This window comes from Artemia franciscana, chromosome 14, assembly GCF_032884065.1.
Source record: "Artemia franciscana chromosome 14, ASM3288406v1, whole genome shotgun sequence".
NCBI classification, from domain to species: domain Eukaryota; kingdom Metazoa; phylum Arthropoda; class Branchiopoda; order Anostraca; family Artemiidae; genus Artemia; species Artemia franciscana.
Genome location: NC_088876.1, coordinates 30,588,955 through 30,609,614, shown reverse-complemented (window position 1 = coordinate 30,609,614; position 20,660 = coordinate 30,588,955). Strand labels below are relative to the sequence as shown.

General features: G+C 35.6%; 1 protein-coding gene across 2 annotated transcripts in view; it reads right to left on the bottom strand.

The window, feature by feature from the left end:
- LOC136035564 (ATP synthase mitochondrial F1 complex assembly factor 1-like) overlaps nucleotides 1–18,686 on the bottom strand; it is a 108,827-nt gene extending 90,141 nt beyond the window's left edge. Inside the window, exon 1 of one of the 2 annotated variants that reach the window (XM_065717435.1) lies at nucleotides 18,453–18,686. In XM_065717435.1, coding sequence (XP_065573507.1) covers nucleotides 18,453–18,634 — 182 coding nt within the window. In that variant the 5' untranslated portion in view covers nucleotides 18,635–18,686. The remainder of the gene's footprint in view (nucleotides 1–18,452) is intronic. The other variant, XM_065717434.1, reaches the window with a different exon arrangement.
- Between the last annotated feature and the right edge of the window lie 1,974 nt (nucleotides 18,687–20,660).

Genomic DNA, 20,660 nt, shown 5'->3' with positions numbered 1-20,660 from the left:
CAGTATATCGGGTAAGAAATGCATTCCCTGTTCCACGAAATATTTGAAATCTCTCGGAGTTTTGAATTAAGTTTTTGGAAATATTTTGCAGCAATTTTCGCTACAGTAATTTTCGGTAGTGGTTCTGCTGCAGAAATTTTTCTTAAACTTGGGGTTTCTGCAGACTAGTTGTTGCGTTTGCCACCATTTCAGCAAAATGCTTGAGCTGGAGTGGGGCTAGTTAATTCTTTGAATTTATTAGCCTCTTCTTTCTCTTTTTCTGTTCCCTCTTCACTTTTTCTGTTTTTTTCTTTTTCTGTTGTTCAACGTAACTTTTATATTTATAAGCTTGTTTGTCATACTTTTGTTTTCCTTTGTTTATGCATGAGCAAAAAAAAATTATGTCTTGAAGGAGTGGTTTTAAAGTATTCAGTGATTTTGAAAGCGTATTTGAAGAGAAAAAAGCAAAAATGGATGACCCGATTTTTGAAAGTGGACAGCTACATACAAAACATTTTTTTTTCGCCAAAAAAGGTTCTAACAGTTTCGGATGTCTTTCATATTTTTCTAGAGCTAGATATAAAAGCAAAGTTTCCAGCATTCGTATGGATTTAAATCTAAGAAAAAAGTAATCAAATGTGATTCAGTATGAAAATATGCAGAAATAGCTAAATGTAAAGAAAAGATTTGCAAGAGAAATTTTTCATAAAATAACACAACTTCACTTCATCAATGCCATGAAAACATTCTATGCATAGGCTATAGAAATACTCAGAATGTGAATTTAAAAAATATATATACCTATATAATTGGCTGGCATTCAAAACCCTTAGCTCAGAAAAAAAGTCTGAATGACATTATACAACGGGTATATGAAGCAAAACAAGTCTCTCATTATATAATTAAATAAAAAAAAAAACAAGTTTTTTAACTGAAAGTAAGGAGCGACATTAAAACTTAAAACGAACAGAAATTACTTCGTAAATGAAAGGGGCTGCTTCCTCATCAACGCACCGCTCTTTACGCTAAAGTTTGACTCTTATTCTCAACTATTCTTTTTAAAACAGTAAAAAACTGTTTCTCAGGCTCATAACTTTTGATGGGTATAACTGATCTTGATGAAACTTAAATATTTAAAATCAGCATTAAAATCCAATTCTTTTGATGCAACTATTGGTATCAAAATTCCATTTCTTACAGTTTCGGTTACTATTGAGCCGGGTCACTCCTTACTACACTTCGTTACCACGAACTGTTTGATCAATAAATCAGTCCCATTTCCTGAAACATTCTTCTGCAAAACTTAGACTATCAAACAGTTCGTGGTAACCAACAAGGAGTGAAGCGGCTCAATAGTAACGGAGAGTCTAAACAACTGATGTTTGATATCAATAGATATGTCAAAAGAGGAATTAGCTTGTTATGCTGATTCCAAATATGTAAGATTCGTTAAGTTTAGTGTTACCCATCAAAAGCTATGAGCCTTGGAAAATTTACCTGAATTTCAGAAAAGTAGGGAAAAATTCCCTAAAAGTCAAGAAATCTTAATGAAAATCCCACCATCGATTCAGTGTATCAGAAAACCATGTAGTAGAAGTTTCAAGCTCCAATCTACAAAAATGTGGATTTTCTAATTTTTTGCCAGATGAAAGATCACGGATGCGTGTTTATTGTTTGTTTTTTTTTTCGCCCAGGGGTGATCACATCGAACCGACAGTCCTAGAATATTAGGAAAGGGCTCATTCAAATAGAAATTAAAATTTCTAGTGTCCATTTTAAGCGACTAAAAAAAGATTGGAGGGCAACTAGCCTTCCTTCCACCCCCCCTTTATTTCCTCAAAGTCGTCCAATCAAAATTTTTAAGATAGCCATTTTGTTTAGAAGTCGAAAAGTCCAGTAGATATGCCTTTGGGGATTAAATAAAAAAAACAAGTTTTTTTAACTAAAAGTAAGGAGCGACATTAAAACTTAAAACGACCAGAAATTACTTCGTATATGAAAGAGGCTGCTTCCTCATCAACGCCTCGCTCTTTACGCTAAAGTTTGACTCTTTCTCTCAATTCTTCTTTTTAAAACAGTAAAAACTTTAGCGTAAAGAGCGGGGCGTTGATGAGGAAGCAGCCTCTTTCATATAGGAAGTAATTTCTGGTCGTTTTAAGTTTTAATGTCGCTCCTTACTTTTAGTTAAAAAAAAACTTGTTTTTTTTTTATTTAATTTCTGGACGTTTTTGAATCAATGCATGTTTTGATTCTGGCTCTCCGCAGAGGAATAATTAAAACAAAATTTGCATTTTTTTTGGCTAAATGGCTTTCTCATAATTTTGATCGGCTGATTTTGAGAAAAAAAGAGCGGGGGAGGAAGCCTAGTTGCCCTCCAATTTTTTGGTTAATTAAAAAGTCAACTAGAATTTTTAATTTTTTACGAATATTTTTATTAGTAAAAGATCTACGTAACTTATAAATTAGCTTACGTAAAGAACTTTTGTATTCTCATATTTTTATTACATATATGAGGGGGTTCGCCCCCTTGTCAGATCCTCGCTCTTTACACTAAAGCTTAAATTTGGTCCCAATTCATTAAGAATGACCCCAGAATCACAAAAGCCGTAGAATAAATAGTTGAAATAACTAAAAATACTTTAGCATAAAGAGCGAGGTATTAGGAGGAGGTGAGCCCCTCAAATGGGTAATAATTTCTGTTTGTTTTAAGTTTTAATGCTGCTCCTTACTTCCAGCTGAAAGAACTTTTTCATATTTATTTTTTCATTGTTTTTTTTTAATAATGCTAGTAAATCCTGCGCTCCCTTCATGGAGATTTTCTTCCCCCATGGCAAACTATCGATGGAAAGTTCCCCCAGAATATCCCCCTCTTCTCAGCCCCTCCCCCAACCAAAGAAAATCCTCCTGAAAACGCCTGTACACTTCCCAATAACCATTACTATATGTAAGCACTGGTCAAAGTTTGTAACTTGTTGCCCCTCCCACGGGGACTGTGGGGGAGTAAGTCGTCCCCAAAGACATAGTTATAAGGTTTTTCGACTACGCTGAATAAAATGGCTATCTCAGAATTTTGATCCGTTGACTTTGGTAAAATAATTAGCGTGGGAGGGGGCCTAGGTGCCCTCCAATTTTTTTGGTCACTTAAAAAGGGCACTAGAAATTTTCATTTTCGTTAGAATGAGACCTCTTGCAACATTCTAGGACAACTGGGTCGATACGATCACCCCTGGAAAAAAAAAACAAAAAAAAAAAACAAAAAAACAAATAAACACGCATCCGTGATCTGCCTTCTGGCAAAAAATACAAAATTCCACATTTTTGTAGATAGGAGCTTGAAACTTCTACAGTAGGGTTCTCTGATACGCTGAATCTAATGGTGTGATTTTCGTCAAGATTCTATGACTTCTAGGGGGCGTTTCCCCCTATTTTCTAAAATAACGCAAATTTTCTCAGGCTCGTAACTTTTGATGGGTAAGACTAAACTTGATGAGACTTATATATTTAAAATCAGCATTAAAGTGCAATTCTTTTTATGTATGTATTGGTATCAAAATTCCATTTTTTAGAGTTTTGGTTACTATTGAGCCGGGTCGCTCCTTACTACAGTTCGTTATCACGAAGTGTTTGATAACGAGACCACCAATAGCCCCTGGGGAAAGGTCTGTAAGTCATGAAATTTGTCCATTGTTTACGTACAATAGCCTATTTGTTATTTGGAATTATACAAACATATTTTGGGGGAGGGGGAGAATTTTCAGCAGGGGGGATTTTCCAAGGAAATTTTCTGCACTGAGATATTTTTCCGTGGGGAGGGAAGTTTTCGAGGGTGAGTTTTCCAAGGGAAATTTTACACTGGGTGAATTTGCCAGATTTCTTATGCGGAATTCTTTTTCTTTTGTCTTAATTTCTCTTTGCCAACCCGATTTTAGATATGGAAATATCAAGAGGTATTGTCCAAAGGGGAAATTTTTACCAGGTTGGAATTGTCAAGAGTATCATTTACTAGAGGGGGGGGGGTTTCTCACGGGTGAAATTCTCCACGGGATACATTCTCCAGAGGGAATTTTTGCAGGAGCAACTTTCAACTAGGGGGCGATCCCACTCAACTAATGTTTAACTGACATTCTTAATTTAAGGAAAATTGTATTAAACCACACTTTATAATAATATAGTTCAGAGCAGGGCTGCCAACAGCGGTACAATTGTAGGCTACCATTTTGGTACATTTCACCTCCAAAGGTACATTCTGGTACAATCACAAATTTCCTGGTACATTTTGCAAAATGTGGTACAATATGGTACAAAAAGATTTGACTGGGTGTCAGGACGCAGCGAGCGGAGGAAATTGTAGTTTTCATTTGTTTTCTCTTCTAGAGTTTTAAGTTTTCCTTTACACATTTATTTAAGTACCTGTTATTGGCCTCTTGCGGTCATAATATAGCGTGAAGCAGCACACCTATCTGTACGGTAAGTACAAAATAAGTGAGCAGCTATTTGGAAGAGTGACACCAAAATGGTCTCAGCAGGGGAAAGGAGGTCTCCCACATATCTTTGAAAGAAGATGTCTGATACTTTGTTCTCTTTCTTGTAATTTAGTTTTCAGATGGTCCACGTGTTGTGCGTAGAAAATTTTTTTCGTCTTCCCCGTAGCACAACACGCAAAAAAAATAGATATGGTACGATTTTTTGATCAGTGGTACAATTTTAGGGCATTTTGTGGTACTTTTTCTTCTGAAGCGTTGGCAACACTGGTTCAGAGACACCTTGATGTTGTTTTAATGGCACCAAGAACTTCAATGAAAAAAGTATCTAGAACACAAAAATAAAACATTTATAACATTATGAAAACCTACCGTAGAGAGCAAGAGGTTAAGGAGGAATCACCCACCTTAAAACGTGGAAAACTTTCCGTTCGTTTTAAGCTTTAAGATCGCTCTTTACTTTCATTTGAAAAAACATTTTTTCGTTTAATGTCAGACAAATCAAAGTTATATTCATAAAAATCTTTACAGCCATTACTTCGGGTAAAGATTCGTTGTTCCAATAGTGGTTAAAACTCTAAGAAATGGTAACTTAGAAACCATATTTACGAAAAACAGAAAAATTTGGTTAATTTAAAACTGAAAGTATGGACTTCATGGTTACAATAATAGTTACTTCTCAAGGGTATGATGTAGCTTTCTCTAAGAGCCAAGCTATTTATCTCTCTTATCAACTTCATATAGTTTCTGGATATTCCTTTCCAACACCTTGTAACAGCGTGGTGGATCTAGCCACGTCTGCAAACTAACTGGATCGAGGTTCAATTCCCGGCTGTTACAAGGAAACTTTCCACAAATGATGAGATTTATAATTTTTTTAATTCCAAGTTGAATTTTTTTGATTTTTTGAAAGTATTTCTAAAAGCTCTCTTATCCATTTCATATATCTATATATATAAAAATAAGTTGTCTGTGGATCTGTGGATCAGGTGACGTCATGTTTCGGCTGACGTCATGAAATTAGTTGCCATCATTTTTGTTATGACGATGCTTAGTATATTGTAAAAGACATTAATTTGGTTAATAATATACCATTTAAAACACCAAATTGAACATGCTGGAGTAGTCACTCGGTGAGAGAGGGTGTCAGAACGGAGAATGAAGGTCCCAGGTTCAAATCCTGGTTAGGCCAAAAAAGGTAAAAAACTAAAAAAAAAACTGAAAAAACTAAAAAAAGGCAAAAACTACAAAAAAACTAAAAACTAATAAAAAAATAAAAAAGCCGAAAAACTAAAAAAACTAAAGAAACTAAAAAAAGGAAAAAACTTAAAAAAACTAAAAACTAAAAAAAACTAAAAAAAAAGGAAAAATGAAAAATAGAAGAGAAAAAGAATACTAATAAAATTAAAAATAAAAATAAAAAAAAATAAAAAAGATAAAAAGCTAAAAAAAGGTAAAAACCAATAAAAACTAAAAAGAAAAAAAGGTAAAAAACTAAAAAAAAATTCATCTAAAAAACTAAAAAAAAACTAAAAAACGTAAAAACTAAAAGAACTAAAAAAGTAAGAAAAAAAATAAAAAAAGGAAAAAACTGAAAAATAAGCGGGACATAAAACAGGGGGATATAAATGACGACCGGGACACCGGGACATAAGGAATATAAATGAATCAGAAAATACAACTCATGTTTCCAAATGACGTCGTTTGGAGCCCAAATTGAAAATCCAGATCAATTTATGTCTACTTTCAAAGTAAAAGGGCAAATTTATCATAGAGCAGGGTCTCTTCTACCATTCTCAGGCGAGAATCATAAATTTTTACAATTGTACTTCATCAGTGATAGAAATTCTGAATTGAATGCACGTTGCGAAATTTCTCCCAAAATTGAAAGGACAATCGTTTCCCAATTACAACATCTTTTCCACGAAAATAATAATTTAGTGCGTCTGTTCAAAACAGCCATCGATTTGATGCCTACTTATACGCATAAAATTGTTATTTCCGCTGACAAAACGCCTCCTGGCCAACATGTGCGTAGATACAATACTCCAACTATCGACGAAGTGGCCATCGTTATGGTCGGTGATCAGTTTTTACCTCGAGATATTATTTTCAGGGTTTCCACCACATGTGCTACAACTAAAAATAGGCCTACCAATAATACTTTTAAGAAATATAAACCCACCAAAGCTTTGCTATGGCACTCGACCTGCCGTAAAAAAAAACAATGGAAAACCTAATAGAGGCCACAATCTTGACAGGGCCTTTTGAGGGTGAGGCTGTTCTTATTCCTCGCATTCCCAAGATTCCAACGGATCTGCCTTTTCAATTTAAAAGATTGCAATTCCCAATTCGATTAGCATTTGCAATCACCATTAACAAAGCTCAAGGTCAATCATTAGAAAAATGTGGTATAGATCTTAATACTGATTGTTTTTACCATTGACAATTGTACGTTGCATGTTCGAGGGTCGGTAAACCTAACAATCTATTTATATGTAGCGACAATTGGACAGCGAAGAATGTTGTGTATTCGCAAGTTTTACGCAGTTAATTTGTATTTTATCTATCTATCTATCTATCTATCTATATAAAAACGAGTTGTATGTATGCATGTTTGTTTGTTTGTAAAAAGAGCGTTTGCATATGATGTCATTATTAGTACATACGGCTTTGTATATGCAGAGACAATGGGAAAGCCAAGAATGTTGTATATTCGCAATTTTTACGTAGTTTAACTCCTGCAGACGAAATGAATGCTTGCCTAAAAAATTCTAATTTATAGGCAAACGTAAAAATATTAAAATTAACTACAAATATGCGTGTCCGATTGCAAAACGATGACTCTGGTCAAACTGTAGACTCAATTTCAGGACGTATACAACTACCTGCTGATTTCTGTAATTTAGTGACGTCCAAAAATGAATTGATTGAAAAAGTATTTCCGAATATTCTAAAAAATTATAAAAATAATAAATGGCTAAGTGAAAGAGCGATTCTCGCACCCAAAAATATAGACGTCCACGAAATCAACAATATTGTTTTGAACAAGATTCGAGACCAGGCAGTCCTTTACAAGTCAGTCGACACAGTTTTGGAACCAAATGAAGCGGTTAATTATCCATCTGAATTTTTAAATTCCATAGATCCTTCAGGGTTTCCACCACACGTGCTACAACTAAAAATAGGCGTACCAATAATACTTTTAAGAAATATCAACCCACCAAAGCTTTGCAATGGCACGCGACTTGCCGTAAAAAAAAAACAATGGAAAACCTAATAGAGGCCACAATCTTGACAGGGCCTTATGAGGGTGAGGCTGTTCTTATTCCTCGCATTCCCATGATTCCAACGGATCTGCTTTTTCAATTTAAAAGATTGCAATTCCCAATTCGATTAGTATTTGCAATCACCATTAACAAAGCTCAAGGTCAATCATTAGAAAAATGTGGTATAGATCTTAATCCTGATTGTTTTCCCATGGACAATTGTACGTTGCATGTTCGAGGGTCGGTAAACCTGACAATGTATTTATATGCAGCGACAATTGGACAGCGAAGAATGTTGTTTATTTGCAAGTTTTACGCAGTTAATTTGTATTGTATCTATCTATATAAAAACGAGTTATGTGGATGCATGTTTGTTTGTTTGTAAAAAGAGCGTTTGTATATGACGTCATTATTAGTACATACGGCTTTGCATATGCACAGACAATGGGAAAGCCAAGAATGTTGTTTATTCGCAATTTTTGCGTAGTTTGAAACACATATATAAATCTATCTATATTCACAGGTGGGACACAGGGACACAACTACAATGGCGCATAACTAATATGGCGCGTAACGACTTACGCGCGTGGGGGGGCTTGGGGGGCGCGAAGCGCCCCACCAACTAGGTGTTGGGGTGGCGCGAAGCGCCACCCCAACAGCTAGTATCTATATATATAAAAATAAGTTGTCTGTCTGTCTGTGGATCTGTGGATCAGGTGACGTCATGTTTCTGTGTCGGCTGACGTCATGAAATTAGTTGTCACGTGACGTTATGTTTCTGTGTCGGCTGACGTCATGAAATTAGTTGTCGTCATTTTTGCTTTGACGGTGACGTCATTCAAGTTATATAAGACATATGTTCACGTAGAAATCTATTAATGTTTAAGTTTACAATGACTGATGAAGATGCTCAAAGAGTCTATGCCAAAAAACTTGCTGCTGATAGTTCCTGGGCACGCTTTCTTTTCTGACTTTCTCTATCAGCAGCACCCCCCCAACCAACCTATCGCGAAGCGCCCCCACCAACTAGGTGTTGGGGTGGCGCGAAGCGCCGCCCCAACAGCTAGTATATATATATATATATATATATATATATATATATATATATATATATATATATATATATATATATATATATATATATATATATATATATATATATATATATATATATATATATATATATATATATATATAAATAAGTTGTCTGTCTGTCTGTCTGTGGATCAGGTGACGTCATGTTTCTGTGTTGACTGACGTCATGTTTTCGACAGACGAAATTACGAAATTACATTGGGACACAAATGACGACCAGGACACCAGCACATAGGGAATATAAATGACGACCGGGACACTCAAAGAGAAAGTGACCGGGACACAAGGAATGTTAAATTAGCAATCACCATCAACAAAACACCGTCAACAAACCATCACAAATGACGACCGGGACACAGGGAGTATAAATGACGACCAGGACATAAGTAAAAAAAAACTAAAAAAAAAGGTAAAAACTACAAAAAAACTAAAAAGAAAAAAACAAACTAAAAACTAATAAAAATACTAAAAAAGCTAAAAAACTAAAAAAACTAAAAAATAAAAAAAAATAAAAAAAGGAAACAAAAAGAAAAATAAAGGAGAAAAACAAAACTAAAAAAATAAAAATAAAAAAAAACTAAAAAGAAAAAAAAAAAAATCTATATATATAAAAATAAGTTGTCTGTGTGTCAGGTGACGTCATGTTTCTGTGTCGACTGACGTCATGTTTTCGACTGACGAAATTACGAAATTACATTGGGACACAAATGACGACCAGGACACCGGCACATAGGGAATATAAATGACGACCGGGACACTCAAAGAGAAAGCGACCGGGACACAAGGAATGTTCAATTAGCAATCACCATCAACAAAACACCGTCAACAAACCATCACAAATGACGACCGGGACACAGGGAGTATAAATGACGACCAGGACATAAGTAAAAAAAAACTAAAAAAAAGGTAAAAACTACAAAAAAAACTAAAAAGAAAAAAACAAACTAAAAACTATTAAAAAAACTAAAAAAGCTAAAAAACTAAAAAAACTAAAAAATAAAAAAAAATAAAAAAAGGAAACAAAAAGAAAAATAAAGAAGAAAAACAAAACTAAAAAAATAAAAATAAAAAAAACTAAAAAGAAAAAAGAAAAAAACTAAAAAAACTAAAAAAATGTAAAAACCAAAAAAAAAACTAAAAAGAAAAAAAGGGGAAAAATACAAAAATTTATTTCATCATTTACCATTTCAAAAACGAATGTATATACAGACTGGGACACCGGAATACAAATGACGACCGGGACACAGGGAATATAAATGACGACCGGGACACAGGGACACAACTACAACGGGGACGCCGGGGGGCACAGGGGGATATATAAATGACGATGGGGACACAGAGAATGTTCGATTAGCAATCACCATCAACAAAGCTCAAGGGCAATCATTAGAATCATGAGGTATAGATCTGAATACGGATTGTTTTCCCATGGACCATTATATGTTGCATGTTCAAGAGTCGGTAAACCTGACAATCTATTTATATGCACAGACAATGGGACAGCAAAGAATGTTGTATATTCGCAAGTTTTACGTTGTTAAAAACATATATATATATATATATATATATATATATATATATATATATATATATATATATATATATATATATATATATCTATATTCACAGGTGGGACATAGGGACACAACTACAATGGCGCGTAGCGACTTACGCGCGCGGGGGGGCTTGGGGGGCGCGAAGCGCCCCCACCAACTAGGTGTTGGGGTGGCGCGAAGCGCCACCCCAACAGCTAGTATATATATATATATATATATATATATATATATATATATATATATATATATATATATATATATATATATATATATATATATATATATATATGTATATATATATATATATATATATAAAATTAGTCATGAATATATAATGAACCAGAGGTAATAGGCTTGAGACAGTCTGTGCAGGATTTCTCCTCTTGTTGATTGAAGAGCATCGCCAAGTGCTGAAATCCATGCTGCGACCAAGATGGGCCAAGGATTGCACAAAGACTTCATTCATACAGGAGGTCCCAGGGACTTGTTGCTGTCCGGTTCTAAGCCAGCTTAGGCGCTTCGGTGTAGACCTGAGAAGATATGTTGATCCCCGTCCCGCACTGGTATACGGGATCATCGCTTTTCCTGAGACCAAAGCAATTTCAATTATTTAAAGAATATGAAAATTGGAACTTGGAATGGTACACGTTAAAAAATGATTATCGTATCAATATTTTGACTGACGGATTCAGATGATTCGAACTGGACTTACTAGGAGTTTCAGAAACTTATATCCCACGGGTAGGAAGCATGAAATCAGGTGATCTAGAACTTGCTTACTCAGGCAGGAAGGATGGGGTACATAGACAGGGAGTAGGGCTCATGATGAATAAGGAAGCTACTAAGTCTTGTCTAGGCTGGGTAGGTATTAATAATAGATTGCTAATTGCTAATTTTATGACTAAAAAGTTCAGGGTATCAGTTATGGTAGAATATGCCCCTGTAGAACCGACTGACGGAGGTACTAGTGATTCAGATGAATTTTACTTACAGTTACAGAAGCAAATGGACAGGGTCTCAGGTAGAAATATGGTGTTTTTACTAGGAGATTTCAACGCCCAGGTCGGTAGAAATAGGGATAGATGGTATCCTAGCCTAGGTAGATTTGGTGTAGGAAAAGAAAACAGTAATAGCTACAGAATTTTACAATTTTGTAGGTATAATAATCTAGTCATAACCAATACGGTGTTTGGTCATAAAATGGCCCATAAGTTAACATTGAATTCTCATGATGGTAAGACAGGAAACCTTATTGATTATGTTATAGAAAACCGAGGACAGACAGGATAAATATAAGATAATAGGGTCTATAGGAGCAGTGCTGTCACTTACTTGAAGTACTTTTACTTGAAGTACTACTTAAGTTAAATTTTACATTACTTGTACTTTTACTTAAGTAAAAACTCCAGGGTGTACTTATTACTTGACACTTAAGTAAGATTACGAAATACTTATTACTTAAGATACTGACACTGTACGTGTTTTCAAATACTTTACCTTTGACACGAAATTTGTTGTGCATGTGCTTTGGTAATGACCGGTGGCTCTTCTGCTAATCTCGATTGCACAGACAGACGGACGGACAGGGGGATCCCAAAAACTTTTCTTGATGGACTTTTTCCACCATCTAAATAGATGATGATGCCTGGGTGATATTAGATGCTATGCTATTCTTTACTCTTCGATGAAAATTGAATCAAAAACGCCTAAAAAGTATGACACGGATTGAGTTCTGGGATGGGGACCCTGGCTTATTTAGGTCGAGGGGGAGGGGGCTATAAGAGCTAAAAAGTTGAGTTTTGTTTAGCTCTGTTTAACTTGCGAATGAAGTAATGGATCTCTATGAAAGTTAAGCCAAAGATGCCAAAGACCATAAGACACACGATATTTGGAGATGAAGACCCTAGCTTAAATAGGGCGAGGAGGAGGGGCTTGTAAGTGCTAAAAAAGTTGAGTTTTCATTTAATTCAGTGTAACTTGCAAGTGGAGAGATGGATCTCGATGAGAATTGAACGAAAGATGCATCAAGTTTTGAGATGAAGATCCAAGCTCAAATAGTACGAGGGGAGTGGTTTTAAGTGCTGAAAGAAGTCGAGCTTTTGTTTGATTTAGTTTAACTTGCAAATTGAGCAACGGATCCGAATGAAAGCTAGACCGAAGATACCTAAGATAAGGGCTCATATCGAGCTCTGATATCACAAAACATATCTCAACTGAAAAAGAGGAATTCTTTGGAAATAAGCTAAGATGCACAAAAGAACAAGCTAACAAGCTTATATTGGACTATGTTGTCATGGATATGCGTCCATTAAGTGAAGTGTGAAAAGTGAAGCTTTCAAAAGCGTGATTTTAGGCCTTAATCCGTATGTTGGCTCGATAATGTCTAGAGAGACGTTAGCAAAAAAGATCGACCAATCGTTGTCCGATACAAAGAAAAGAATCACCGAGATTTTGTAGAAAACAGATTACGTCACAATGACTTGTGATATCTGGTCTAGCAGCAACCGGAGTTTCATGGGTGTCACTGCTCTTGTCTTAGGTGGTAAGAATCATTTTTTGCCAATGATCTGTATTGTTAGAAGATTTACAGGTTCACATGCGTTTGTCAGAATAACTGAAACGATCTTCAGCGTTTTTCGAGAGTATGGTTTGGACACCAATTTAGAAAAAGTGAGAGATATTGTGACGGACAATGCATCAAACTTTGTGAAAATATTCAAACAGAATGCAAAGCTTCCCATTGAGCCAAACATTGAAGAAGATGAATGGGATGCTGACATTGATATTCAGGAGGGAGAGCCGAATAATATCAAAACAACTGATTTGCAAAAAAACTTTAATACTAAGTGACGTGTTAGTTTAGTTTAGTTTCACTATCTGTAACAAAACTCTCTGCTACCGCAACTTTTTTCCTTGTATGTGAAGATAGGGGCAGTGTCAATCACGCTTCAGCTTCTGAAAAAAAAACAGGAGTAGAAACTATGAGTGACAACTGTGACCATGTTCATAAGTTTTCAGGTGAAGGGTCTGAGTACGAGCTGGAGATGTATTTTCCACAGCATTTTTGCTAATGCAGACACACGATGAACCTGCTGGCAACAACTGTTGGCAACGCGCCTTAGAAAAGGACCTTGACTTCAGGAGAGCAGTGTTAAATGTCAAAGCAAAATGATATTCAGTGTGGAATGCATTAAGCCACAGTTCAAAAAATAACGATCTTGTCATGGAAGTTTTTGAGAAAAAGTTGATTTGGCCTAATGCTACAAGATGAAACTCTGAATATGGAGCACTGAAAAGAACTCTTGAATGCCATCAAGCTGTAAAACTGCCCACAGTTTGCGACGTACTAAAGAAACCAAGATTTAATCAAAATGAGATAGAGTTTCTAATCGAATATGTTTCTGTAGTAAAACCTATAGCAATAGCCTTTGACATGCTCCAGGGAGAAGACAAAGCTTTCTTTGGGATAATTTTCCCTACCTTTCGGTCACTGCAAAGAGATATGCAAAAGATTCAGCTATCTGTCAAGTATACAAAAGCACTGGTTGGGACCCAGTTAGAAAGACTTAGGCAAAGGTTTCCATTCCTCTATGGATCTCCATCTCTTTACGCTGACTACCACCTAGCCGCCTGTTCTCTTCCCTATTTTAAGGATAAATTTTTAAGAGATGAGGACAAGGAGATTGTTGTGAGTATGCTTGTGAACGAGGCAAAGGCATTTGGAAGAAAACAGAGTGCCAGCAAAGACATTGTTGGATTTAAATTACTGAGATATCCTAAGAATTTCTTTGAAATGTCTGACAAAGAGGAAGCCAGTGTTCAGTTGAATGAAATGAAAACAACAAGAGTTGAAGTCTTGCGCTATCTAAGTGACTCTAGAAAAGATCTGTCAGTTTTGAGACACTATCCTGAGGTTGAGTTGGTTTTCTGGAAATTCAACTGCATGCCGCCTGCATCAGCGGCAGTGCAGCGTCTTATTTCGATGGGCGGAGTGATTCTCTCTCCAAGGCCTAGCTCCTTGGCAGATCACAGGTTTGAATGCCTGGTTCTTCTCAAAGCCAATAGGAGCCTAAAAATTTAAATCGTATCAGCCAACTTCTTATTCCTTCTGCATTTAAATTTTTCCATGTTAAAGATTTCTGAGTTGACAGAGGGGCTATTGTGGGATTGACCTCTTGCGTGCGTTTGTACAAATAAGTGGGGTTACACGTGTATAAGAGCTTCTGATTCGTTTGGTTCAAATTTTAACCACGGGTTTGTCTTTAGTTTCTGAAAAACAGATACATGTACTAAAGAAATATCTGCTTACTGGCTTTCAATAAAGGCCTGGTACTACTAGAAAACCGGAGAATACCTGGGATGTGCCAATAAAATCAGACAAAATTCAGTCAGTAGATTCCCAATTTCTAGAATAAGGCTAATGATTTTACATACAGTTTAACAATAATCTGGAAAATCAGAAGCAAAAAGACCATTTTTTCATAATTGAAAAAATCTGGGCAGTGAAGCTGTAAGATTTATTAGTCTGGGTCTCATAATTTCATGATTTTTAATTACACCCATGGCTTACCCAAAGCCTGGAAATAATCCTTTTTCAAAATGAGCCATACTGAAGCCAATATTCAACTGAATATTTCATACCCAGAGAAACATTACTTTTTTTATTCCTTTTATCACAGGAAATTTGCAACTTAGTCTCACAGTTGTTGCCAATTCATGGTGTGAAAACTGCTACTAGAAATAGATAAGTTGCATCTTCTGAAAACTTCTGCAGTTTGACCAACGATATGGAATGCGTCTGAATCAGCAGGCTTGCTGCAGGCCCGTGATACGATAATGTATGAATTTAGGGAGTTTTACCGACCGTCTGAATTGACTATGCAGCATGCAGCTCGCTTGAGTGAAAACCAGCCAAAGGATGCAGGACACAGGCTATGCAGTCCAACGCAGCACCAGGAAGCTTTTGGACCAGATTCTGCTGAAGTGATCTGTCCTCTATCTGTGGTGAAATGAGTTGACACCAGAACTTGTGGCCATGTTTCCAGAAACAGCATAGTGGTTTGAACATTCTAGACTATATTCCCAAAGACTACAATTTACAACACATGATTACAGTCTCATTTGTCAGGAACTGACTCAATTTGATTGGTGTTTCATTGAGGTACAGAAGTGGAAGAGTCATGGAGAACTATGAAAAGAATATAATTGAAAGCTATTGAAAATCACTCTTTTATATATTGAAAAGGAAACCGAAAACCCTCCCATACATCACAAAGGGAATTAAAAAAAGATAGGAGCAGGAAGAAAATATTGGAAGTTGTACACAATAGAAACATGCATGTATGCAGCTGAGAAGTCTCACAAGAATACAACTGAAAAGAATGAGGAATCAGTGGCAGCAGCAACAAAAACCTACAAAAAAAAGTTTGGACATAATGTACCATCAGGTAAGCCTTAAAGCCATTCTGTTACTCAACTTGTACAAGATGCCTCAAAAATTTAAAACCCAAGAGAGATATCTAATGAACTAGATAAAGTAATTTATCTCAGTATTTATAGTTACAGATAATGACCCACTACATTATAAAGTTCTAAAAAGTATGCCCTCCTTTAATATTGCCAAAGTAGATACAGAGGATTGACAAAAGAAAATCAACCTAAAAAGATTTCTAAAACAACAGATCAGTTGATACTAATCTGCTTGAGTCATATGACTATATTAAAAAGCTACTGGAGTTGGGAATCCCTGTTGACATGATCCTTCTTGATTTTTCAAAAGCATTTTACAAAGTCTGTCATAATAGACTCGAGCTTAAGCTACAGTCTATTGATTTGGAGGAAAAAATTCGTCAATGGATTCTGGATTTTTTGAGGAATCATGTTCAGCATGTAAGTCTGTTTGATGCAGATGGTAATCCTATCCTCTCCTCCTCTCAGTTTGTTATCAGTGGGGTTCCACAGGGTAGTGTGCCTGGCCCCACCATGTCCAATATTTTCATAAATGATGCTTCTCCAGCACTTAAAAGCAAGATGACACTATATGCAAATGATTCCGAGGTAATTGGTCCAGCTAGCACTCTTGAGGATACTTCCCAACTTCAGAAAGCCCTTAATCTCCTTAGCATTTGGGTGATATCTTGGCTACTCATTTTCAATGTGTCAAAATACCATGTTTGGACACAAGAATATCAATCCAACTTACTCTCTTTATGGTCAGTCTCTTTCTCCAGTGTTGGAAGAACGTGACCTAGGAGTAATTATTGACAAGCATCTTAAATTTAGCACTCATGCAAAGAAGGCAGCAGCATCAGCTAGCTCATCACTAGGGCTCATAAAAAGAACAATTTTCTCCAGTTCTCCTGAAATCCTGAGCCTTTTTTTACAAAGGACTTGTTGGCCAAGGCTGGAGACAGGTATGGTCCTTGCATCCCCCTTTTTCAAAAAAAGATGTCCAGAGAAGATCCACTAAGATGGTGAGTGGACTGCATGAACTCCCTTGACCTACAAGGCCATGCAAGCTGAAACTCCAAACTCTAGTTTATAGAAGAAGGCAGGGTGATACCATTCTGGTTCATAAACTTATTAATTCAAAGGCACTTCCCTGGTCTCCTTCCTCTGGTGTCTTAGGACTCTTGTACAAGGGGACATAACTTGCAGTTATCCAGACATTTCTCCTCAAAGCAGCAACATGCCCATTTTCTGACCAACTGTGTTGCCAACCTCTGTGTTGTCAAACCACAAACAGCTTTAAGAACCATCTTGACAACAAATGGTCAACAAAAGAATGGAAGTATAACTGGGAAGAACTCAAATCAGCAACATCAAACTACTACAACTACATATTAATGACATACAAGTTTATCTGTAACCATGATATTATCTCAAACATATTCCAGTTTGATAGTTTTTCAAGAACAAGAGATTAAGATCAAGAAATGCACTAATACCAGGCTGCAAAATAAATTTTTATCCAACTATCTAGTTGACCTACAGAACTCACTTAACCAGAATATAATCATGTCTCTGAAGCACTGAGGCCTTCAAGTTACTTGTAGACAGAGAATGGTGTAGCAAGCTATGGCACACAGTTTGAAATAAACTGAGTCACCATAATCATTGACTGGCATCTACAAGAGCCATCCTTATTACTGACAAGTGTGATTTGAAATAATTTGATAAAATTGGAGGAGTTTAAATCAATGACCTATAAATAAGGTGAACATAGCACTTGATGCCTTCTTATGTTCATTTGAGATAAAATAGACTTCCTACTATGAAATATAATATTAAGCCATTTATTTACCATGGAAGGTGATACCTTTTCTTCTCAATTTTCCTATAGAAAACAGTTAAAACAAGGACTAAAAACTTACTATTTGATCATTATTCTATCTTGCTAAAATTATACAATCCATAGGCATTGATTCATGATTATTCAATTCAATAAACAATCTATAAATTTTTAAAGAATTGTTTACTTTAAGCTACTAGCATCATTCTTGTTTAAATTAATTTATCCATAAATTGAATTGGCTGTGAGAAAATTGAGAACCAGAAAACACATAGAAAATATATAATTTGGGCTGTATATTTGTACATTAGGGGGTCAAGTATAGAGGAGCTGTAGTATAATTATATTTGAAAAGAGCATAAAAAGAGGCTCAAGATATATGTTCACAACTAAGCACTTTCAAAGAGCTGGGCCCTTATCCTTTTTATTGCTGGAAAATAGAATTTTATTATGCCTACCTGTGTTTTAAATGTTGTTTTTTTTATAGCATAGGCCTACATCTTGGAAAATTAGGAGAGGTGAGTACTGTAGTCTAAGTGTAAGCCTATTTGATATGTTCCTCTTTAGTTTTTTTTTCAATTGAATTTCCAGCATTCAAATAGCTTGGAATGGGTGTGATGAGTAAATGAACAGCCCTTTCAGATTTCATTCATTTTAAAAGTTGGTAAAATTGAAGTAGGCCTATATGTTAGTAATAATATCCCTCCACCATCATTTATAATTTTTTCATAAATTCTAGCCTCATAAGCTAGTTGGTAAAATGAAATTAAAACAATCTTACTTCTTCATCTGCTCTATTTTTCCAGCATACTTTGAATAGTAGGGATTCTTCTGAAGTTCCTCCATATCTTCTTTTCCTACAGATATGTTACTCAGCTTTTTTGAAACAGTGTATAGACTAGACAACAAAATAGGTTTGGTTTCCAGAATAGCTAGCCCTATAGAATGGATTTTTCTCAACATTCCCAATGGGTCACAAAAGTAAAATTTGAAAATCCCGGGTAAAAATTAAGTATCTGAAAAAATAGGTAGCTCTGAACTTTCAATATGGCAGGTGGTGATCACCAAACGCAAAGTGTATGATACAGCTGTGTAATGGCCCTATCCTACAATGTTAAAGCACCAAAAACGCTAAAGATGAAATTTGACTCTTTAGATTTTCTTTGGCAAAATTTTCACAGCCATATATGTTTAAAAAATAAGAAAAGCAGGAAACTCAATTTTAAGAAAAGCAGGAAACTCAATTTTTAATACAAGATTTTCCATGACGGTATGTAGTTTTAATGTTTAGGCTACAGCTTAGATACCAATACAGTTATGAAAACTCGATTTATTTTTGGGACACAATGCGTGGTAGCGATGCTGGCGGCTGGAGACAGGAAACTGGCAGTCTGAATCTAAAGGTCGGAGCATAGCTTAGATACCAATATTGGTATCTAAGCTATGTATGCAACAAAACAAAATTGCGTTCCTGCCAATTGTGTCGTAGTACGATCTACACGTTGGAGCGCGGGCTTGGAGGAGGCATCAAGTTCAAAAAAAAATTTGGTCTTTATGCCCCTAAAATATGATTTTACGTTCAGTTCTTCCTGGATAAAAGACTAAGGAATTCAATTTTCCCACTGATCAGGGAAGAATACCTTTTAGCCCTTACATGAGCCCCTTAAAACTCAACCTATCTCCCAACAAAATGTGTGAGCAAAGGCAATAATCCTTGAAAGTTTTTTTCGGTTACGAAAAAAAAATTGGTTTTTCAGGTTTATTTCTCAACCAAAGGTTGGTTTGGGTTTTTCTTCTCAGGTACGACTTACGGGTGTAAGTTTTAAGCCATGAAAAAAAATTGGTCTATTTCTTGGGAGCTATAGTCTCAACCTTATCTGTTTTGGAATGCTAGCATCCTCTTGACAGGGAACTTAAGGTAGTAAGTTTCAAGTCGCTTGTAAAAAATGGCCTTTTCCCATGGTAATTCTGAGGGAACCCTGCCCTCATATTATCTCAAATTATTAGATTATATATCAGATTATATTAGATTATCTGATACATCAGCTAATTGTATCAGATTATTCTAAATTTAATATTAGATTACCCTTGGAACAGGGACGTGTAGCAGGAAGTTTCAAACTTATCAATCACAACACACTTTTTACCTCTTTCTTGGGATTATATCACCCTCTCCAATGTGTAGCATCCTTTACCCTGGCAACAATCCTTTAAAGTTTAAAGCCAATCCGAACAAAAATTAGGTTGATCCTTTTAGAAGCCCCAATTAGGTATGTTAAGGTTTGTTTCCCAAAACAAAAATTTTTCATGTTCTTAGGGACCCCCTGATCAGGGACTGATGTTTTCAAATTTAAAGTCGTCAGAATAAAGTTGATGGGATGTTTTATCACCCCATATTCTGGCGAACAGATTTTTTTTATTAATTATTTTAGAGGATTCGGATCCCCTTAGCCCAAGAACTCTCAGATACGTATGCCGAACAAATTGATAAGAAATGTAGGCCCAGTTAATGGTGACCCTCCTTTTTTGTATGCAAGAGACTTCCATTTTGCCTAAGAACTTACTGGTGTAAGTTTCAAGCCCTTTAGGATAATAAGGTTTTGGCTATTTTTCCGGTCCTATTTCTGGAGAATTGTTCTGCTCCCCCAAAACTAATAAGATACATCAGGATCCACTCCAATCTGTAGTGAAAAATGAAATTTGATGGTTCTCTTTTGGCCTCAGCTTTTCCCACAAAACATTATCTTATGTTTTGTTCTTGTGAATTAAGGTTCTCTTGGTAGAAGAAACTTCAGATGCAATAAAAAAAAAAAAATGTTGCCAACTATGGATTTTGCTGTAGTTTAAACCAATAAAAAAAAAAATAAAAGTCAAATAAGAATATAATTTTATAGTTGAAACTGTGATTCGTTTCCCAAAAATTATTGAAATTATTAAGATGTGTATACTTTAAAGCTCTTGGTAGAAGAAACTTCAGATGCATTTAAAA